Genomic DNA, 17,724 nt, shown 5'->3' on the forward strand with positions numbered 1-17,724 from the left:
TCTCTCTCTTTCTTTCTCTCTCTCTTTGTTTCTTTCTTTCTCTCTCTCTCTGTCTCTCTGTCTCTGTCTCTCTTTTCTACAATAAAGCTCTAAAACCATAGACTGCCTCCTTTCATCTAGACTCACAGTGCTGGAACAATGGAATAGGCCTTCCCCTAAAGAGTCACATCTAATATACCCTCAGGAAGGCCTCCCAGCATTTCCAGCTGCCAGACTGGATCAAGGACTCTTACCTGGACCAGAACCACCCAGTGCCTTCTCCCCACCCGGCCCCCTTTTTTCCTTTCGGCCCGGGGCCACTGCCCCCCCCCAATCCCCTTCTCAGCTCTTCCTCCAAGTCCTGCAATACCCAAGAGCTAGAACCTGTTGTCCTTGGCCTCCATGAGGCCCAGGAACCCCCGAGTGCTCCGTCCCACACCTGTGGACTGGGGTCCTGTGGCTTCCCACAGTCAGACGCTGGGCTAGCGTGGAGAGCATGGGTGTGGCAGTCTCCCTTGTCTGCCTGTCCAGTATCTACGAGCTCTGGCTAGACACCGGTCTCTCCCCATCCCTTTATTTCCCCACTGCCCAGAGCCCAACATCTGGCCTTTATAGGCAAGTCCCCAAGGTAGAATATCAAACATAGAGAATGGGCTCATGTTCCCTAAAGGCAGTACTGTATTTTAGGAGACTTCTCTACCGGATCTAACTCAGGTAAGAATGCACAGAGAGTAACAGGTCAAGTGCTGGGTTAAGGAGGACATAACCCTGTAAGCAGAAACCCAGTGATGTTTTCCACAGCGGAGACAAGCACAGGATGAGGGATGCTGATGATCCTCACCTTCTCATCCTCCAGGTACTCAATGTCCGCTGTGTTGTAGCCATCTCGGTGGCGGTGGCTTAGGACTCTGAAGCGGCTAATCCCAATTGCATCCACGACAGAGCTCCCGTCAGGGAAAGTCCTGACGTCCTTTATCTCCAACATGCAGCCATACTCTGAAATCCTGAAAGAGAGTTAGGGAACAGACAATGGTCTTTAAAATTCAGATGCTTCCATTTTCCTCTGAAGTCTTGCTTTTAGATGGGTGTAAAGTCGGTGTGAACAAATGGGGGTCTCTGCACCAGATCAGCAAGATCATTCTCCCAAGAGATAATGTGTCCTTCTGTTGAGTACTGCCTGCATTGGGGATGGAGGCTATGAGATGAGACCAAATCTTAAATGTGGTACTTTAGCAGCTTGGCCAGGCCCTGTTGGCAGAGAGTATCTGAGCGGCACTAGTACACACAGAATTTGGTGCCACTCAGGTGCTGACGTTTCCTGCCCCCAGAGCATCCCCCACATTCACCTACATTGTCCCAAGCCAAGTCCTAAGGCAGGCAGTCTATAGTCACTGCCTTGGTCTCTCTTCTTCCCTTTTCTACCTCACCAGAAACTCACACATGATCCCACTAGAAACCACAGATAGGTTCCAGGTGGCCGTAACCAGTGAGCACACTCTGTGCCACTGACCTAACATCTTCTACTGCTCTTTTGTGCTCTCTGCCCCCTCGGATCCTCCACATTGTCCTGCCTGCTTCTATCACACACTGGGCTACGCAGGATGTCATCCATAGCTGCATCTACTCTCACTGCAACGCCTTCTCTAGAGTGCTTACCCACGCTCGTTATTAAAACTCTTATCAGTGATTTGTTGATAGTACATATACCATTCTGATGTACACTGCACAGTGTTTCATGGTGGTACACACAGCATTATATAGCATGTACTTGCTCAAGCTCACAGAACATGGAGGCTTATTAAGATTACAGTAAGATTTAGAGTCAAGATATGGACCCTAAGATGCCTGCTTCCTATATTCTTCTCATGACCAACTGCACTATGTATCTCCAAACTAAAGATGTATCTGGATTCTCACATCACAAACCAATTTTATATCTAATAAAATTGTTCTCTTTTTGGTCACCCCACAGAGCTATGTCATTCCTGCCTGCAGTAGATGTGGGGGCACCCTGAAGATGTTTCCTAGCTATCCACAAACAACCTCTGAATGTCAGCTCTCCTGTGTCTGCCTCAGCTGCAGAGCCTGTCCCATCCATGAACATCCTATCCTGTCTGCAGACAAGAACCCATGAGTGATGCAAATTTCTCTTGCCTGCAGCTCCCAGCAGATGTGTGGTCTCATGCTGATCCACAAAAGGCCATCAATGTGCCTTTAAACACTAGTGGAACACACACTCTGATCTCCCTAGCTCCCTTCTCATCCTTTTCTAGAGGGACCTGAGTGCCCTCTGCTCTCTGACGTGTTTGAGGACCACAGTTCATCATGTATCTGGGGGCTTCTTCTTACTCCCCAGTGTTCACTCTCTCAGTGTAGCTGACAGAGCTCTGTCACCCCACTTCCACTGACTTTTGATAAGACAAACTGTAACATACACTGATTCACTAATCCCCTACCTGCTACTGTGCACACTCAGTGTCTTATATAAAAAAAACTTGGCTTGTTCCTAATTCTGAAAATTATCTCTTATACTTTCTCTTAATTTTTAAAAACATTTTCTAATGTTTTTGGTTTTCATAGCAATGATCTGTTAAAAACATACATACTACAGGGAAGAGAACTTTGTTGTCCTATTTAGACTATACCTTACTCCTTAATAGTCTCTCTCTTTCAAGCAATTATATACACATTTGGAGTTCATATTTGAGCAGCTATGTTCTGACCCCCATGTTCTGTTTCACAGGTCTGTTGACTATGGCTTATGATTCTGATATTATAGGAGGGTCCTTCCTTCTGGTCATTTGATTTATTCAAAACTATCTGGTCTCAGTCTTTTCCCTGTCACATTGATTCTGAAATGGGCAAACAAAATCCTCTTGGGATGTCTATGCAATGAGTTAGTTGGATAGAAATGGCCTTTCTATGGGTCCAAGTGTTAGCCTCTATGGTCTTTCAGGCACAGCTTCAAGTAGTCTTAGGATTTTCTTCATATATGTATATTCTCTTAAAAACTATTTGTCCCTGAGTATTCATGGTAGAAATCATTGAGTGGCATTTATAATATATTCTCCTCTTCTTCCTGGGCACATGGACAGGCTACACTTCCCAGCTTCCCTTGCAGCAGGTGTCAGCATAAAGGAGGTGGCTTTTTCCCCTCCAGAGTCCTCTAAAAGTAGATGCACCACCAGCTGGCACTTGGATGTGTAACCTCATCATGGCCATGCCCACACAGCACTGATAAGGCCTCTTTTAAGACAGGACAGGACTCAAGACTCCAAGGCAAGTTCCAGCTGCCTGCTGCCTTGTAGCATCCTCTCCAGGCAACTGATGTGGTGCAACAAGAGGTGACATCACCTGGCACAGTTTGCATGAGATCGAAAACGTTAGAGCTTTGGAGACTGAGCAAACCTTCAGTGATGGTGTAAGCATTTTTTCTTCTAGACTAGAGCTCTGTGCATAGAGGAGCAAGGAGAGAATTGCAGGCAGAAGGTGGGGGGGGGAGGATAACACGGAGGTAGACTTGTGACTGTGACAAAAGGGTAAACAGAAAGGGCAGAGATGACACTAGAAAAGGTGGGGTGGTATTTTGGCTAGCCTTGAGCTTATACATTGTGGAAGTAATTGGTAAAAAAAAAAGGGGGGTCTCCAAGCATAGTTGTTCTTCAAGAAAAGAAGGAGACAAGGACTTCATTAGGATCTTCAAGATGCTGTTCCTTACCCTGCATTCTCCGCAGACAAACACATGCCAAATCGCTTGGTGCCAGTTTCCATGCATCTCCTTATCATGAGCCGGTAGCGGGGCTCGAACACATGGAGAGGGCAGGGAACCGTAGGGAAGGCCATAGCACACACAAAGATGGGCACGTCTCTGGTCAGACTGCAGAGTGAGAGGAAATGTTGACTTAGACATGTAAGCTGTTCAGAGCAGAAGCAAGAAGCTGCTACAATACCCAAACCTGCCAACCAAATAAAATCTGAGCCTGACACAGGGCTGAGCGAGCAGGGACTGCCAAGGATCCTGGCATGAGATAGGTCTCTGCTCAGCCAGATTTTAGCCAAGTCTGCCATATTTAATTTGATGAGAGACAGCATCCTGAGTTACTACTGTACTTGTAAAGGTTATAGTTGAATCATCCATAAAAATACTTCACAAAGCAAAAGCCACATAACAGACACAAGCAAGAATGAATGATTGGCCAGGTCTGTACTGAAACACCAAACGTTAACCGGCTACAGACAGGAAATCATGAGTCACAATCCTGTTTGCTATTCAGACTTTCATCTTTCCATTCAGAAAGTTATTTAGATACAGAAAACAAATATATAACTTTCCAAAAATATATTTTGAAATGTTTCTTACAATTACTTACAATTAAATTTCCACATATATTTTACAACTAACTTTTTTTCCATTCAAAGACCAAAAAATTCTGTTAGGAAAAAAAGCAAAACAAAATCTAAGGCTTGGCTCATATTCACAAAGATTTTCCTTATTATTCTGCACCAAGGACCAAGCTCATGTGATGCAAGCACTTACTTGGACAGCTCTGACATCTCCTCATCATAGACCCTCTTTCTGTCAGTTAACTCATCAGATAAGTATCGGAATATCAGTTCTTCAGTCAGAACAGTTACATTAAAATTTCTGGTTGCCAACAACTATAACAGAAAAGGTATGTTAAATGATGGTAAATGTTAATTCATCCTGAAGGACAAAGCTTAGCCCTGCGTGTGGCCTGCAGGATTTGTACATGAGAGAAAGGGTTGCCTGGCATTTGCTGTTTGGGTCACTAGCACTCTCTGGTTATCCAATAAAAACCGGAGTCTGGACATCTTTGTCCTTAAGGGGCTTGCAGTTACCAAACCTACAGGATGTTTCTTTTTTTCTCTTTGAAAAACTTTACTGTGCCTAGTGGTACTGGTGCACACCTTTAATTCCTGAACCTGGAAGGCAGAGGCAGGTGGATTTCTGAGTGTGAGGGTCAGCCTGGTCTATAGAGTGAGTCCTAGGACAGCCAGGGCTACACAGAGGAACCTATCTCAACAACAAAAACAACCACCACCATTCTGGTTAGCCCACAGAGCCATGGCTACTACTGTGATGTTTCCATCCACATTCACCGTGTATGTGCCAGGCTTTCCTTCTTTGCACACCTTCTCCTGAGATAGTGGAAAAAGTAGTAAAATGCCTGTGTTATGAATGGTCTTGGGGCAAGCTTTTTGTTTTCATAGGCATAAAGGAGCCATCTCCAGGCCCCTGGACCCCAGGAACAGGCATGCATAAGGGCAGATGTGCCTGTCAGCAAGGGATGATAAAAGCTTGGGGAAGACCATAGAGACACTCCCTAATGAACCACCACACATGCTCAGAATTTGCCTAAGATCATCACATATGTACATAGTCCAACACTGATAACCATCCTGTGACCTCTGAAAAGTTCAGAAGGGGCAGTGTGTATGTGATTGAATAATATGTCATGCAACTTGGTAACACAAACATGTACATGGCAACTTCCTAACAGAAGCATGTATGCTGCAGCTTAGTAACATAAGCATGTACTCATTTAGACAGGTCTTCATGGTGATGATTTATTTGAACATGTTTTGGGAATGAATTAAAAATTTACAATCACTTTAAGTTTTTCCTCACTTTAACACCCTCTCTTACCATGTCAGATTTTTTTAAAAAGTTAATTTAGGCATATGAGTGTGTCTTACCGTGTGTGTTTAGTGTTAGAGGGAGAGAAAGGGGGGGAAACACATTACTCTAGCGATTGCAGGTTGCATATGCCTGGAATATAATTAAAACAAAGATTGCCAGTCTCACTTGAGGGTGTAAAAGAAGTCCTTACCCTTCCAAGAGGCTAAAGAATTTACACCATGGACAGTGAATGAGAACAACAGAGCCAGCACACAGCACACAGCTCTGCAATGCCCTCTATCTTATCTGCATGTTCAATACAAACGGACTCAAGAGATTACATTTTGGATAAATAGCAACAAATAGCTTCCTATATACCCTACATTTTACTGAATTTGGTTTCAGACCAAACACAGTAACAACTAACTGGAAAGGGCATAAAAGAGACTTGGTAGCAGTAGGAAATAACCCAGACACACACTCAATGCACTGTAATGTATCGCACCGTCTGGAGTGGATGTATACTCCACATATATATTCTCCTAGCTGTTTTCAATCTAACTTGATGATTTATACTTGGAAATTACTTTAATACTTAGCTACTTCTGCATCTAATGCTTCTTTATGTGTTTTGATTTATGAACGACATGGAAAGGGCCCATCTTCGATCAAATACATCTGACTTTAACAGCAGGCGGTGGAAGGAAAGCATGATGCACCCGCCAAAGCACAGGAAGAGGTTTCATCCCGGGAGCCACTCACCTCTGAAAGCTTGTCTTTGCACAGCGGACAGTGAGGGGCATGGTCCAGGCAGCGCTCAAGGCATTTGAGGCAAAATGTATGTCCACAGGGTGTAGTGACAGGTTCAAAGAGCAGCCTGGGAAGATCATGAGATTTCAGAAAGACATGTCCAGAACACACTTTGAAGCAAGCTGTTTTAAAAGGATGCCTCACACAGCTTCCATACAAGCCCAGGAGTCACTCATGTCCACTCTCCTTTATGTCTTCATTGTATTCTTAGAAAATAAATCAATAACTGCTGATACATATTGTGCTAATTTTATGTTAAATTTGACACAACTAGAGTCATTTGAGAAAAAGAAACCCTGATTGAGAAGATGCCTCAATTAAGATTGTAAACAAGAGCATTTTCTTGATATGGCAGGGGTCAGCCATTGTGGGCAGAACCATCCTTGGGGTCTATAAAAAGCAGGCTGAGCAAGCATGGAAAGCAAGCTAGAAAGCAGCACCCCTCCATGGCCTCTGCAGCAGCTCCTGCCTCCAGGTTCCTGCCCTGCTTGAGTTCCTGTCCTCACTTCCCCCAGTGATGGACTAGGATCTGGTAGTGTAAGCTCAAAAACCCTGTCCTCCCCAACTTGATTATTGGCATTGTGTTTTACCATAGCAATAGTAACTCAAATTAAGAAATAAACACACACGTTTTAGGGGATATACTTGTGTGTGTTCACTAGTAATTCCTTGCACACAGTCATAGAATTCAGAAAGGCTTACTATTTTTAAAGAGCTGCACACATTCTGTACCAGCCTACCTCATGCACAGTGCACACTCAAAGTCAGTCGCATCAATTGTGAACTCTGGCTCTTCCTCTAGAGGGTTCGCATTCCTCTGAGGTGCGGCATCTGCATCTGAAAAAGTTTCAAACGTTATAACTGACATCTGAACTTCTGAGAGACACTATACAATGAATTTATTTCTTCAGGATAAAAAGTGTCAACAACAGTGTTAGCAAATGATACTGATTTATATGTATATGTACATATATATATACATACATATAATATCATATATATTCATAGTCCAGCAAATATAAAAGAAGAATTGATCAAGTTGGTACACATTCAGGACAGTTAAAATTTCATCTAAGTGTTTTCTTTTTCCATATAAAGTCCCTAAAAAATTAGAAAATAAACTGGTATATTCATTTCCTTATGGACTTTACTTATGTGGAGATTCTTTTAAGATCAGTTGGGTACTAATACTCTATCCCTTTGACTTCAGAACACAACATCCAGAAGCAGCCTGCTGACCTTTCTTGGGAATCTTCTCAGGGGTATTCGCATTGAGCTCATCATCTTCAGCATCACTGGGAAGCTGCCTCTTCAAGGTACCACTCGGTGCCACTGGGATAATGCCTTCCAGTGCCTTTTTATCCTCTTCACAGTGGAGGCCCAGAATAAAATATAAAACTGAAGAATTGATATCCGGGGGTACCTCTGACTTCTCAGATGGAGTCTGTTTAAGTAGAAAAAGAGAGTCCTGAGTATTCAAGAACCATGAGACACAAGGAAACCAAACTAAACCATGCATTAGCCTTCTTAGAAATCTTTGGAAAGGGACTGTGTAGATGGCTCAGCAGTGGGTAGAGTGCTTGCTGGGCAAATGTGAGGCCTTGGGTGGATCCTCAGCATCTGGTTTTGTAACCTTAGTGCCAGGGAGACAGCCAGGCCAGGGAACACTACCCATAATCTAGGATCAGTAAGAAATCCTGTCTCCAAAAAGAAGTGCAAACAACAGAAGATGACACCCAGTGTTTATCCCTAGTCTCTACATGCACAAAACAGATCTCTGAGGAAGAAAAGAGGGACTGTGCTCTTCACAAGATTGGCTTTTTCTATTGGCTAATCAGAAATGCTTTACACCTTTCATGGTAAAACACAAGATAACTTCTTTCTGGGAAGAGCAATCTTCACATCGGTAGCATATGTATCGATGTATAAATTATACATCATACATTCAGACCAATCACTGCTTTCTTTTCTCTAAGATGAAATAGTATCAAGTCTTCTGATGTTCTGGAGATGTTCCAAAATGTATGGAGACGTTTGGAGGGGCTCCAGAATTTCCATCACTGTCCCATTAGTTCCAATGACTTCACTTACAAGTTTTACCTAGTCACATCTAGCCCATGGGATGCCATGACACACAAGGAACCACCAACATAGTAGGCAACCCAGTGGCAAATACATGCACTCCACACCTTAGGACTGTCTGCATTAGCCTGACCGCCTGCCTCTTCCAGAGGATACTGGGGATTCGCCTGGCCATCACAAAGGGCCTTTGGTCCAGTTTCAGTGGAAGATGTTGAGTTTTGATGCTCATTTTCTGAAGCCGAAAAGAACACCTCACATATTACCTATAAAAATTTCAAAAACAGAAAACACATAGTCAAATGCCCTGGAAGAAAAAGTCTCTAACACATTTTAATGGTTCAGAGTCAACAGAAGCCAAACAGACATCCCCCTCCCCTGCAAACTGAAAAAGCAGAATTCCCATACCCCACCTGCCAATCTTTCAAATTTTAAACATTTTGAAACCACAGACAGACAATGTATTACTAACTATGTATTCCAATCCCTTTCCATCTGTCCTATCAAATATGAGCAGTCTGTCTTCTATCTGGTTCCTATGAGCTACACCAAACCCCAAAGTGTCACAGTTGAAGGCTACAGAGTCTGTAGGGATCTCAGATTAAATCCAAGATGTTATCACCCACAGGACTGGGAATTTCTAGAGTGCTGCTCTGTGTATGGGCCAGGGAGCATCTGGTAACAGGCCAGAATTCTGGCTCAAGATTTATGCGCCATAACCAACTGGGGAAGTGAGGCCAATTAGGCATTCTGGCTGCCAAGCATCGCAGACTCAGCTGAATCCAAGGGATTAATGCAAATGAGAAGTGAACAGCACCGGAAAAAGCATAGACAAGCTTTGTTTTTTAAATCTCTTTCTCTGCTCTTCACCATTGCATTGCTGGTGTGGTGGCAAATAGCCTCCGTAATTGCAAGCAGTGAAGCCTCAGGGGATGTCAGTCACAGCATGGCTCTGCTGTGGCTGCAGCATAGCCGTGGGGACCAGGACTGCATTTCAGGCTTATCAGGGGACTAATGTTAATTCTGTGATAACGCCTGTCCATCAGCCAGAGAATGCTGGAGGGGAGAAACTTCACATGTTAAGCAGTACCAGGTAGACAAGAATCTACAAAATCCTGGGACCTGCGCGTTCATGCTCCTTTTGAGTTTGCTCTGACTCTCACAGCAGTGGGGCGAGGGTCAGCTAGGAGAGACACACTTTCAGAGGAAGAGCTCTGTGGGTCCGGTGAGCATGATGGAGGAGCTCAACCCTGACTCTATTGGCCACAAGTTGCCACAGAGGCCAGACACCTGTCAGCAGCAGACACCAGCCAACAGCACAAGAAGGAACTGTGTCTTCCCTGGAAGTTCTGCTTTAGACAAATCATGCCTATTTATTTCAGCTGACTACATTTCTAAAGAGATCAGATGGTGTGGTCTTATGGGTAAGATGCAAGTGAATTTCCCAACGTGAACACAGGGACGGAAAACTTCAGCGTGTGGCTGCCAGATGTAGATGATGAAGCCAGAGGATAAACGAGAGAGAAAGCTCACAGGGAGGAGACCGCAGAAACCCTCTTCTGTGAGAAAACATACCAAAGAAAGAGCTGTTCTTAAGAATCTAAGGCAGGCCAGGCAGTGGTGGCGCACGCCTTTAATATCAGCACTTGGAAGGCAGAGGCAGGCGGATTTCTGAGTTTGAGGCCAGCCTGGTCTACAGAGTGAGTTCCAGGACAGCCAGAGCTACACAGAGAAACCCTGTCTCAAAAAACCAAAATCTAAGGTGGTTTCTCACACGTGTGGAGGGGAAAACTGACTTGTGTTTTAAAGCACCACAAAAGAAAATGTATTAGTCAGCAGGTATTAAAATGTAGACGTATGGGTAGCTGCTTAAGTGAAACCATGCTAGCACAGGAAACACTGGCAAAAGCCCCCAGTCACTGGAAATGCTATGTAAAGGCCATGAATACCATCTAGCCTTTTGGCAAGGATGGCGTCCTATCTAAGCAGGATGCAATGGTATATGTGTGCACCATGCTGATAAAGCCTTACTGCACAGACTCACAGGTGAGTCTGCTGGGTAAACTGTACAAGTGTCACAGTGCCTCTTACAGGGCCCTTCAAAAGCCCTAGCTAGGATTAATGCTCCATCTCCACAGCCTTGTACTGCATTGTGGTTCTCCTGCCAATCTCTCATCACAACTAGGGTGTGTGTGCACTGCCTCATCAGACACACTGCTGCATACTCAATTAGAAGTTATCAAATGTGGAGCGTATTATCACTGTGCTGTTTATTATACCGTCACAGGCATTTGAAATCACGTTTGCTGCTCTTACAGGCAAGGGCTCCCCGTATGGCACAAAGCCACATGTCACATGTGATACCCAAGGGGGAAGTTGCTTATGACAATGCATACCTTCTGCGTTTCTTTCTTCGCCGAGTTGCACTCAGGATTTAAAGCAAGGCAGTAGATAAATTCTTTTAACACCTCTCTATTTCTTCCCAATCCAGAAAGAATCTGCGCTTTTATATGGTGCCCCTGGATTTACCCAAAGACAAAGAAATACATTTTAAAACACTGCAAGATTATATACATCTGGTTACAACGGCCTTGGAAAGTATGTTAGAAGAATTTGATTAGATAGATGTGTCTATCCTGTATCTTCCTGTCTTGTTAACTGGCAAGATTCACTGTTTAATAAAAACATCTATAACCAGAATGCAGGGATGCCTGTCTGTAACTGATATATGTGCCCAAAGAAGTTCTAAAGGACATGCTAAGAAAGAAAAAGAATCTGTCAACTTAATTTTATTATGATATTTATACATTCATTTTAATTTATAAAAACTCTTGAATAGCTAAAGCAATCTTGAACAGAATATCATTTTACATTTATGCCAAATATAAACTATAATAAAGAAAACATTTATGTTTATATATCCTAACATTTACCAATTTTTAGATGTATTCATGTGTATATGCTCAGACGTAGTTGCTCAGAGGCCAATGAGTGGCATGGGACTAAGAGTGATGCATCTTTTTGGCATTTATTTGATATTCTCACATCTTTTTCAGTAAATGCCTGCTCAAATTCCTTAGCCATTTAACCAGTTGTGGGAATTATTCCTGAATTGGTAGGATCACCTCTTATGCCCCTAATGTGTGCTTACTCTTTCTTCTCTGCACCAATATCTTCTGAAGATCAGGAGTTTCAAAAGTTTGAAGACCTACTCACCAAATTCTTGTTTTTATAATGAGTGTTTTCTGGTTCCACTTGTTGACTGTCAGTCTTACATGTATTTCCTTTTGTTCACCTTGGTTTAATAAGATTTATTTTTATTTATGTGTCTGCATGTGACTGTCTATGTTTATATGCCATACGTGTGCAGGTTTCTGAAGATACTGGAGATTGTTGTTGTTGGATGCCCTGAGCTACAATGGAAGGCAGTTGTGAACCACCCACTGTGGCCAAACTCAAGTTTCCTGGAAAAGCGGCATGCATTCTTACCCACCAGGACACCTCCAGTCCCTCACCTTGGTTTTAATTTGCTCCTTTTGATCTAGTTTCATAAGTTAAGAGACTAGATTTGAGACCTTTCTCCTTTAATAGGAGATGACAATAATATAAATTTCCTCTAAGAACGGCTTTAATTACATCTAAGAGGCTAAATGTATAATGTATTTTATCATTAATTTAAATGTTGGCTAGTTCCTTTTGATTCTGTCTCTGTCCAAAGGACTGTTTAAGAAACAAGTTGCAGACACATAGAGATTCCTAGCTTTTTATTGCTCTTGTTAACTTATAATCTTAGTTGTTTTGAGAGAACCTTCATTTGACGATTTCAATATTTTGAATCATAATACTGTTTTGTGCACATTGGATCCAACAGGCATTAAAGGATACGTATGCTATATAAAGGCATTGTTTTACAACTGCCAATTAGGTTGAGATGACATCTCCCGGTGTGTCTCAAATATTCCTTTAGTGTCTTCTGATATGCTCTGAGATCATATGGCCATTTAATTTTTGCACACTCTGTGTTTTCAAACTACATTTATAAGCCATTTAAATCTTCCCATGTCTTCACATTTGGTGTGCATTTCTAGTAGATTCCATTTCGTGGGTGTTGCTTTGCAGGCACACTGATATTTTTCCTTTCTACTTTGAATATGTTGTTCTCATGTTGACTGGCCTTCGTGATTCCTCATGAGACATCACCCATCCACCTTGCTGTTCCCCTGTCAGCAGGCCTTCGTGATTCCTCATAAAACCTCAACCATCCACCTTGCTGTTCCCATGTTGACTGCCCACAGAACTAATGTACTTTTCTTTCTATTCTGTTACTTAGATTGGGTTTTCATTTTCTCTGTGACTACCATGTATATCACCTTCTGAGTACAATGTGCTATTCATTTATTTACCAACTTGTAACTTTCAACTGTCATTTTGAGGTCAGTTTCCCTGTTGGGTTTCTTGTTATTCAAAAGGTATCATATTTTTCTCCAATTCTTTAATTTCATGTAACTTTTGAATTTATCTATACAGGGCAGACATTTCTAACTCCAAACTGTGAAACTGGAAATGTCCCAAAATGCAAAGCATCTTCAGCACGGGCTTAATGTCACCAGCAGAAAGTCCCAAGACATAAAGCTTTGCTTCATGCACAAAGTTTTTAAAATACTGTATGAAGCCATATAAAAGTCTTAATTACTTTTGCAAGCTGTATATAAAGCATCAAGCAATGCTTATAATTTTCTTCACCTTGGGTGTATCATTATATATGGAACTTATCCTCAAAATATGAAAGTATTCAAAATCCCCAAGTTCATCTGCTCCCAGGCATTTGGAATAACAATTCCGAGACTGTGTTGAGTGCACACTATTGAGCTAAACAGTACACAGAGTAAAGCACACTCGCAAGTCAGAGCAAGAGAAGAGCACACTACTGATTAAGCATTGTCTGAATCCAGGGATAATAAACCTGGTCTAGTAGACTAGAGTTAGTATGAAATAACTGCTCAATTCAGACCACTATAACATAGAGACTATCAAATAGGCCATCACATAGATAAGATATGCACTATCTTCAGGTGCCTCATCACAATCATGCTAACTTATGAGTAAAATACCATGACCTAGGGCAGCGATGATGTCTTAGTGTGCAAAGTGCTCGCTGTACAAGTGTGAGGACTTGAGTTCTGATCCTAAAAATCCATGTGAAAACAGCTGGGAGTGAGGCATCCTGTGAGGGGGGCAGGAGGACCCCAGGGGGTTGCTTACCAGCCAGCCTATCTAATGAGTGAGCTTGAGGCTCAGTGAGACCCTGAATCAAAACAGAAGGTGGAGAAGCAATGAGGCAGCCATCTCAGTGTCTCTGACCTCGACCTGTACCTGCACAGGTGAGTATGATGGTACACATGCACATATACACTATACACACACATACACACATAAACACACACATGCACATACAAAAATATACACATACATGTACACACATACTTACATATGCACACACAGTGCACACACAATCCCACATGCACACACATATTCACAAATACATATTCAAACACACACACATGTGTACACTTACATGCATGCACAGCCACACACATATACATACATACATGCATACTCACACATGCACACACAATGCACACACACTCACACACACATACAATCCCATCTGTACACATACATATTCAAATACACACACATTCACATGCATGTAAAGCCACACACACATACATGTACATACATGCATACTCACACAGTGCACATACACTCACATACACTATCCCACATATACACACATACTCACATACACATACTCGCACACACGTGCATGCACTCACATGTATGCACAGACAGACAGGCAGACAGACACATACACACATACACCCCATAACCTTAATCAGACATATCTTCACCAAGGCCAATTGGCAAGCATAAGTCACCTTGGTCAGGAGAGGTTCTCTCTGACAAACTGCTTCAGCATCCTGCAGGGCTTGCTCATAGTTCTTCATGGTTAAGTATAACTCAGCTCGCAGCAGCAATAGTGAGTTGTCATCAGGGGCTGGTAGACAGGACAAATATAAATGACTACATTTTAAAATACATTGCTTCCAGCCATTAAAAATATTGTTAGAAAATAAGCACAGAGACAAATCTGAAGCAACTCCTCCCAGTGCTCATATGTAGAGTTCACTTGTTAAATGGGTATAAGTTACACAGTTTCTTTCAGGAAAACAGAAACAAATTTAATTAGACTTCAAAATGCATCAAGAAAAACTAATATGGACGGTTCCTTTAAGCACACTAGCGCAATGTCCAATAATAAATCAAGGACTTCCTTAACCATATCTAAAATGCATTCGAATCTGAGCTTCAGGCTGGAGGGTATTGCAGACTTTGGATTTTTAAATTAGAGGTGGAAGACACTCAACTTAAAAAGAGAAAAGAGAGCATTGAAAATATGAAACACTTCTAGACTCAACTGTTTTGTACCAGAGAAAGCTGTGCTGCATAATTAGGTATTTTTAAAGGGACACCTTAAATACATTTCATGGGAAGCATGCTAAGAAATCCATGCTTTAAAAAAATAACAGAGGGGGCAGTGAGACGGCTCTGTCAGTGAGGTGCTTGCCACACAAGCATAAAGACCTCAGCTTGGATCCCAGCACTGAAGTTAAAAAAAGAAAAGGGCAGGTGCACTGGAACACGCTTGCAGTCACAGCACTGGGAGGTAAAGCAGAGCTTGTTGGTCCTCAGTCATGGACACCTGGATTCAGGAAGAGACTGCGCCTCAAAATAAAGTGGTGAGCATGTGAGAAAAACAGCTGACACCAATGTTTGGCCTCCACATTCACATGCACCTACACTGTACACACACATGGGCATATACCTAAGGAAGGGCTCCACTAGACCCGAGCATAGTGAGTGTGGCTCTTCTCTCATTCCCTCTGCCTTGCTTAAAACTGTTAGGTTACATTTCTAAAGCTAGCCCCCTAATATCCATTTCCTTATTCGGCCATTTCCTCTTCCTGAGACTGACAACCAAGGCCCAGCTGTCAAATTACTGAATGCTGGCAATCAGAAGCACCCTTAGGCTCACCTAATTAACATGCCCAATTAAAATTAAACACCCGGGGTTTCTCCTTGTACCTTTATAAACTGTCATTTGCCTATGGGCCATGTCTGTCTCATCTCTATCCAGAAGTGGTCCTTGGTTTCCTCCTCCTCTCCCTTGCCACTTTCCTCTTCTTCCTCTTCTTCTAGGTCCCATCTTTGTCCCCTTTGTCCCTGCCCTTTGAAGCAGATAGATCTCCTTGTGCTGTGAATTTGGTCTTAGGGTGTCTTGGGCAGACACTGGTTCTTTTGTATACACACATGCCACACACCAAGAAAATTCAACAGAAAAGTAAACTGTCAGGACCTGTCTTTGAGTAATTTCCACTCCTGTAAGTAATCACAATAAAACTTGCTGGTTCAACAATGTGGATTTTGTCAGTGTCTGTCCTTTGGTCTGTCATGGGCTATCTTCTAGCTATGAAGTCTGAGGAGCTTTGTCAGGGAACAGGAAGGATGGTTTGGAGTGGAGGTAAGAGATAACTTGGATCAATGGGATCTCCTTCCATTTCCCCTATGGCTGCAGCATTTGTAAAAGTCTCAGATAATATTGAGATCTAGGTGCCATTAGGTGGCCATTTGGATCAGTTATCTAAGGGGTCTTGAGGCCAAGTTTGAATGCAAAAGTGAACAAGTCTAGAGTCCTTCATGTTGGATACCAGGTGTAGAGGCTGGAGGTTTTCTAAAAGGTATCCTAAGGGGGAATGAGAGGGTATGGGGAGGAAAAATGTCACTGCAGCCTGTAGATGCCATGAACTTGGGAAGGATATTAATGAAGTTGGAATAGGGAGATGGCAGTGGATATGATCATAGTCTACTGTATTCATGTACAGATTCTCAAGAATAGAGAAAATGTTTTAAAAAAATACACTTGGGGCTGGAGAGATGGCTCAGAGGTTAAGAGCACTGGATATGCTTACAGAGGTCCTAGGTTCGATTTCCAGAGCCCACATAGCAGCTATCTATAACTCTAGTTTCAAGATATTTGATGCCCTTTCTGGCCACAGAGGGCTCCAGACATGCATGTGGTACACAGATTTACATGAAGGAAAATCAGCCATACACATAAACAAAAAGCTTTAAACAACACTTGCCTATGGGTTCTGTCAGTGAGCACTTCTCAGTCTGTATATATACATTGTCAAAGATGGAACATATAAGGTCTCATTGTGGATCATAACTAACATAAACATTTTCACTTGATTTGGTGTTGGAAGAGCTTTGAACCTTAAGAGAAATATTCTCTCTATACCAAATAGATCTGTATTAGATCTTATACAATAGATCTGTATTATCAGAAACAAGAGTGAGCAGGTGAGTGTTATATGGGAAGACTTTTCCTGGGGAGATCTATCTCTCTCTCTCTCTCTCTCTCTCTCTCTCTCTCTCTCTCTCTCTCTCTCTCTCTCTCTCTCTCTCTCTCTCTCTCTCTCTCTCTCTCTCTCTCTCTCTCTCTCTCTCTCTGGGAGATGGGAGTTACAGGAATGCATTTATCATAGCCGTCCATCAAGCATGATCAAAATACAGAGTATACACCCCATTCTCTTAACTCCTGGGTGTAGACAGGATAGAAGATGTGCTCTAACACTCCTCAAAGATCCTTACATCCCTAACCTTATCCCTCCTAGATGATACTGATCCCTCTTCCTTACGTCCCTAACCTTATCCCTCCTAGATGATACTGATCCCTCTTCTTTGCCCTCATGGTCATTTCATCTCTCATTTCAGACTTTAACATCTACATATCAGCTACGTAACAGGACACTTACTGGCTGCTTTGGAATTCTGGTTGTGTGTCCCTCCTAGGTCAGACAATCTGTAGCCTCACCCAATGGACTACTAGACTCTCTATAACCCTGCCATTTACGTCTGAATGTTCACAATACCTTGATCTTTGCAGCACTCAGTTTATGACGGCCTACCTGCTGGGTGGTCTTATGCCCTGCTGTTCTTTTGACAAAAACTAGGGGTGGTACCCAGTGAAGAACTCTTGCCAGTTCCTATCACAGAGCTTATAGCAGATTGCAAGTGAAATGAGTGGTTTAGGTCCTATCCTTTCTCACAGTCCTGGATACAACCACCTGAGCAGTGGGTGGGACTAACAG

The 17,724-nt window shown here is 42.7% G+C and overlaps 1 protein-coding gene across 1 annotated transcript in view; it reads right to left on the bottom strand.

The window, feature by feature from the left end:
• The window catches only part of Lonrf2 (LON peptidase N-terminal domain and ring finger 2), a 41,210-nt gene that overhangs the window by 10,072 nt on the left and 13,414 nt on the right, over positions 1 to 17,724 (bottom strand). Inside the window, exons 2-10 of the mRNA XM_031367282.1 lie at positions 14,449 to 14,567; positions 10,906 to 11,028; positions 8,620 to 8,775; positions 7,670 to 7,874; positions 7,171 to 7,267; positions 6,383 to 6,497; positions 4,517 to 4,638; positions 3,698 to 3,856; positions 821 to 983 (exon numbers count right to left, since the gene is read on the bottom strand). Coding sequence (XP_031223142.1) covers positions 821 to 983; positions 3,698 to 3,856; positions 4,517 to 4,638; positions 6,383 to 6,497; positions 7,171 to 7,267; positions 7,670 to 7,874; positions 8,620 to 8,775; positions 10,906 to 11,028; positions 14,449 to 14,567 — 1,259 coding nt within the window. The remainder of the gene's footprint in view (positions 1 to 820; positions 984 to 3,697; positions 3,857 to 4,516; positions 4,639 to 6,382; positions 6,498 to 7,170; positions 7,268 to 7,669; positions 7,875 to 8,619; positions 8,776 to 10,905; positions 11,029 to 14,448; positions 14,568 to 17,724) is intronic.

Source organism: Mastomys coucha, unplaced genomic scaffold (assembly GCF_008632895.1).
Source record: "Mastomys coucha isolate ucsf_1 unplaced genomic scaffold, UCSF_Mcou_1 pScaffold14, whole genome shotgun sequence".
Lineage (NCBI taxonomy): Eukaryota > Metazoa > Chordata > Mammalia > Rodentia > Muridae > Mastomys > Mastomys coucha.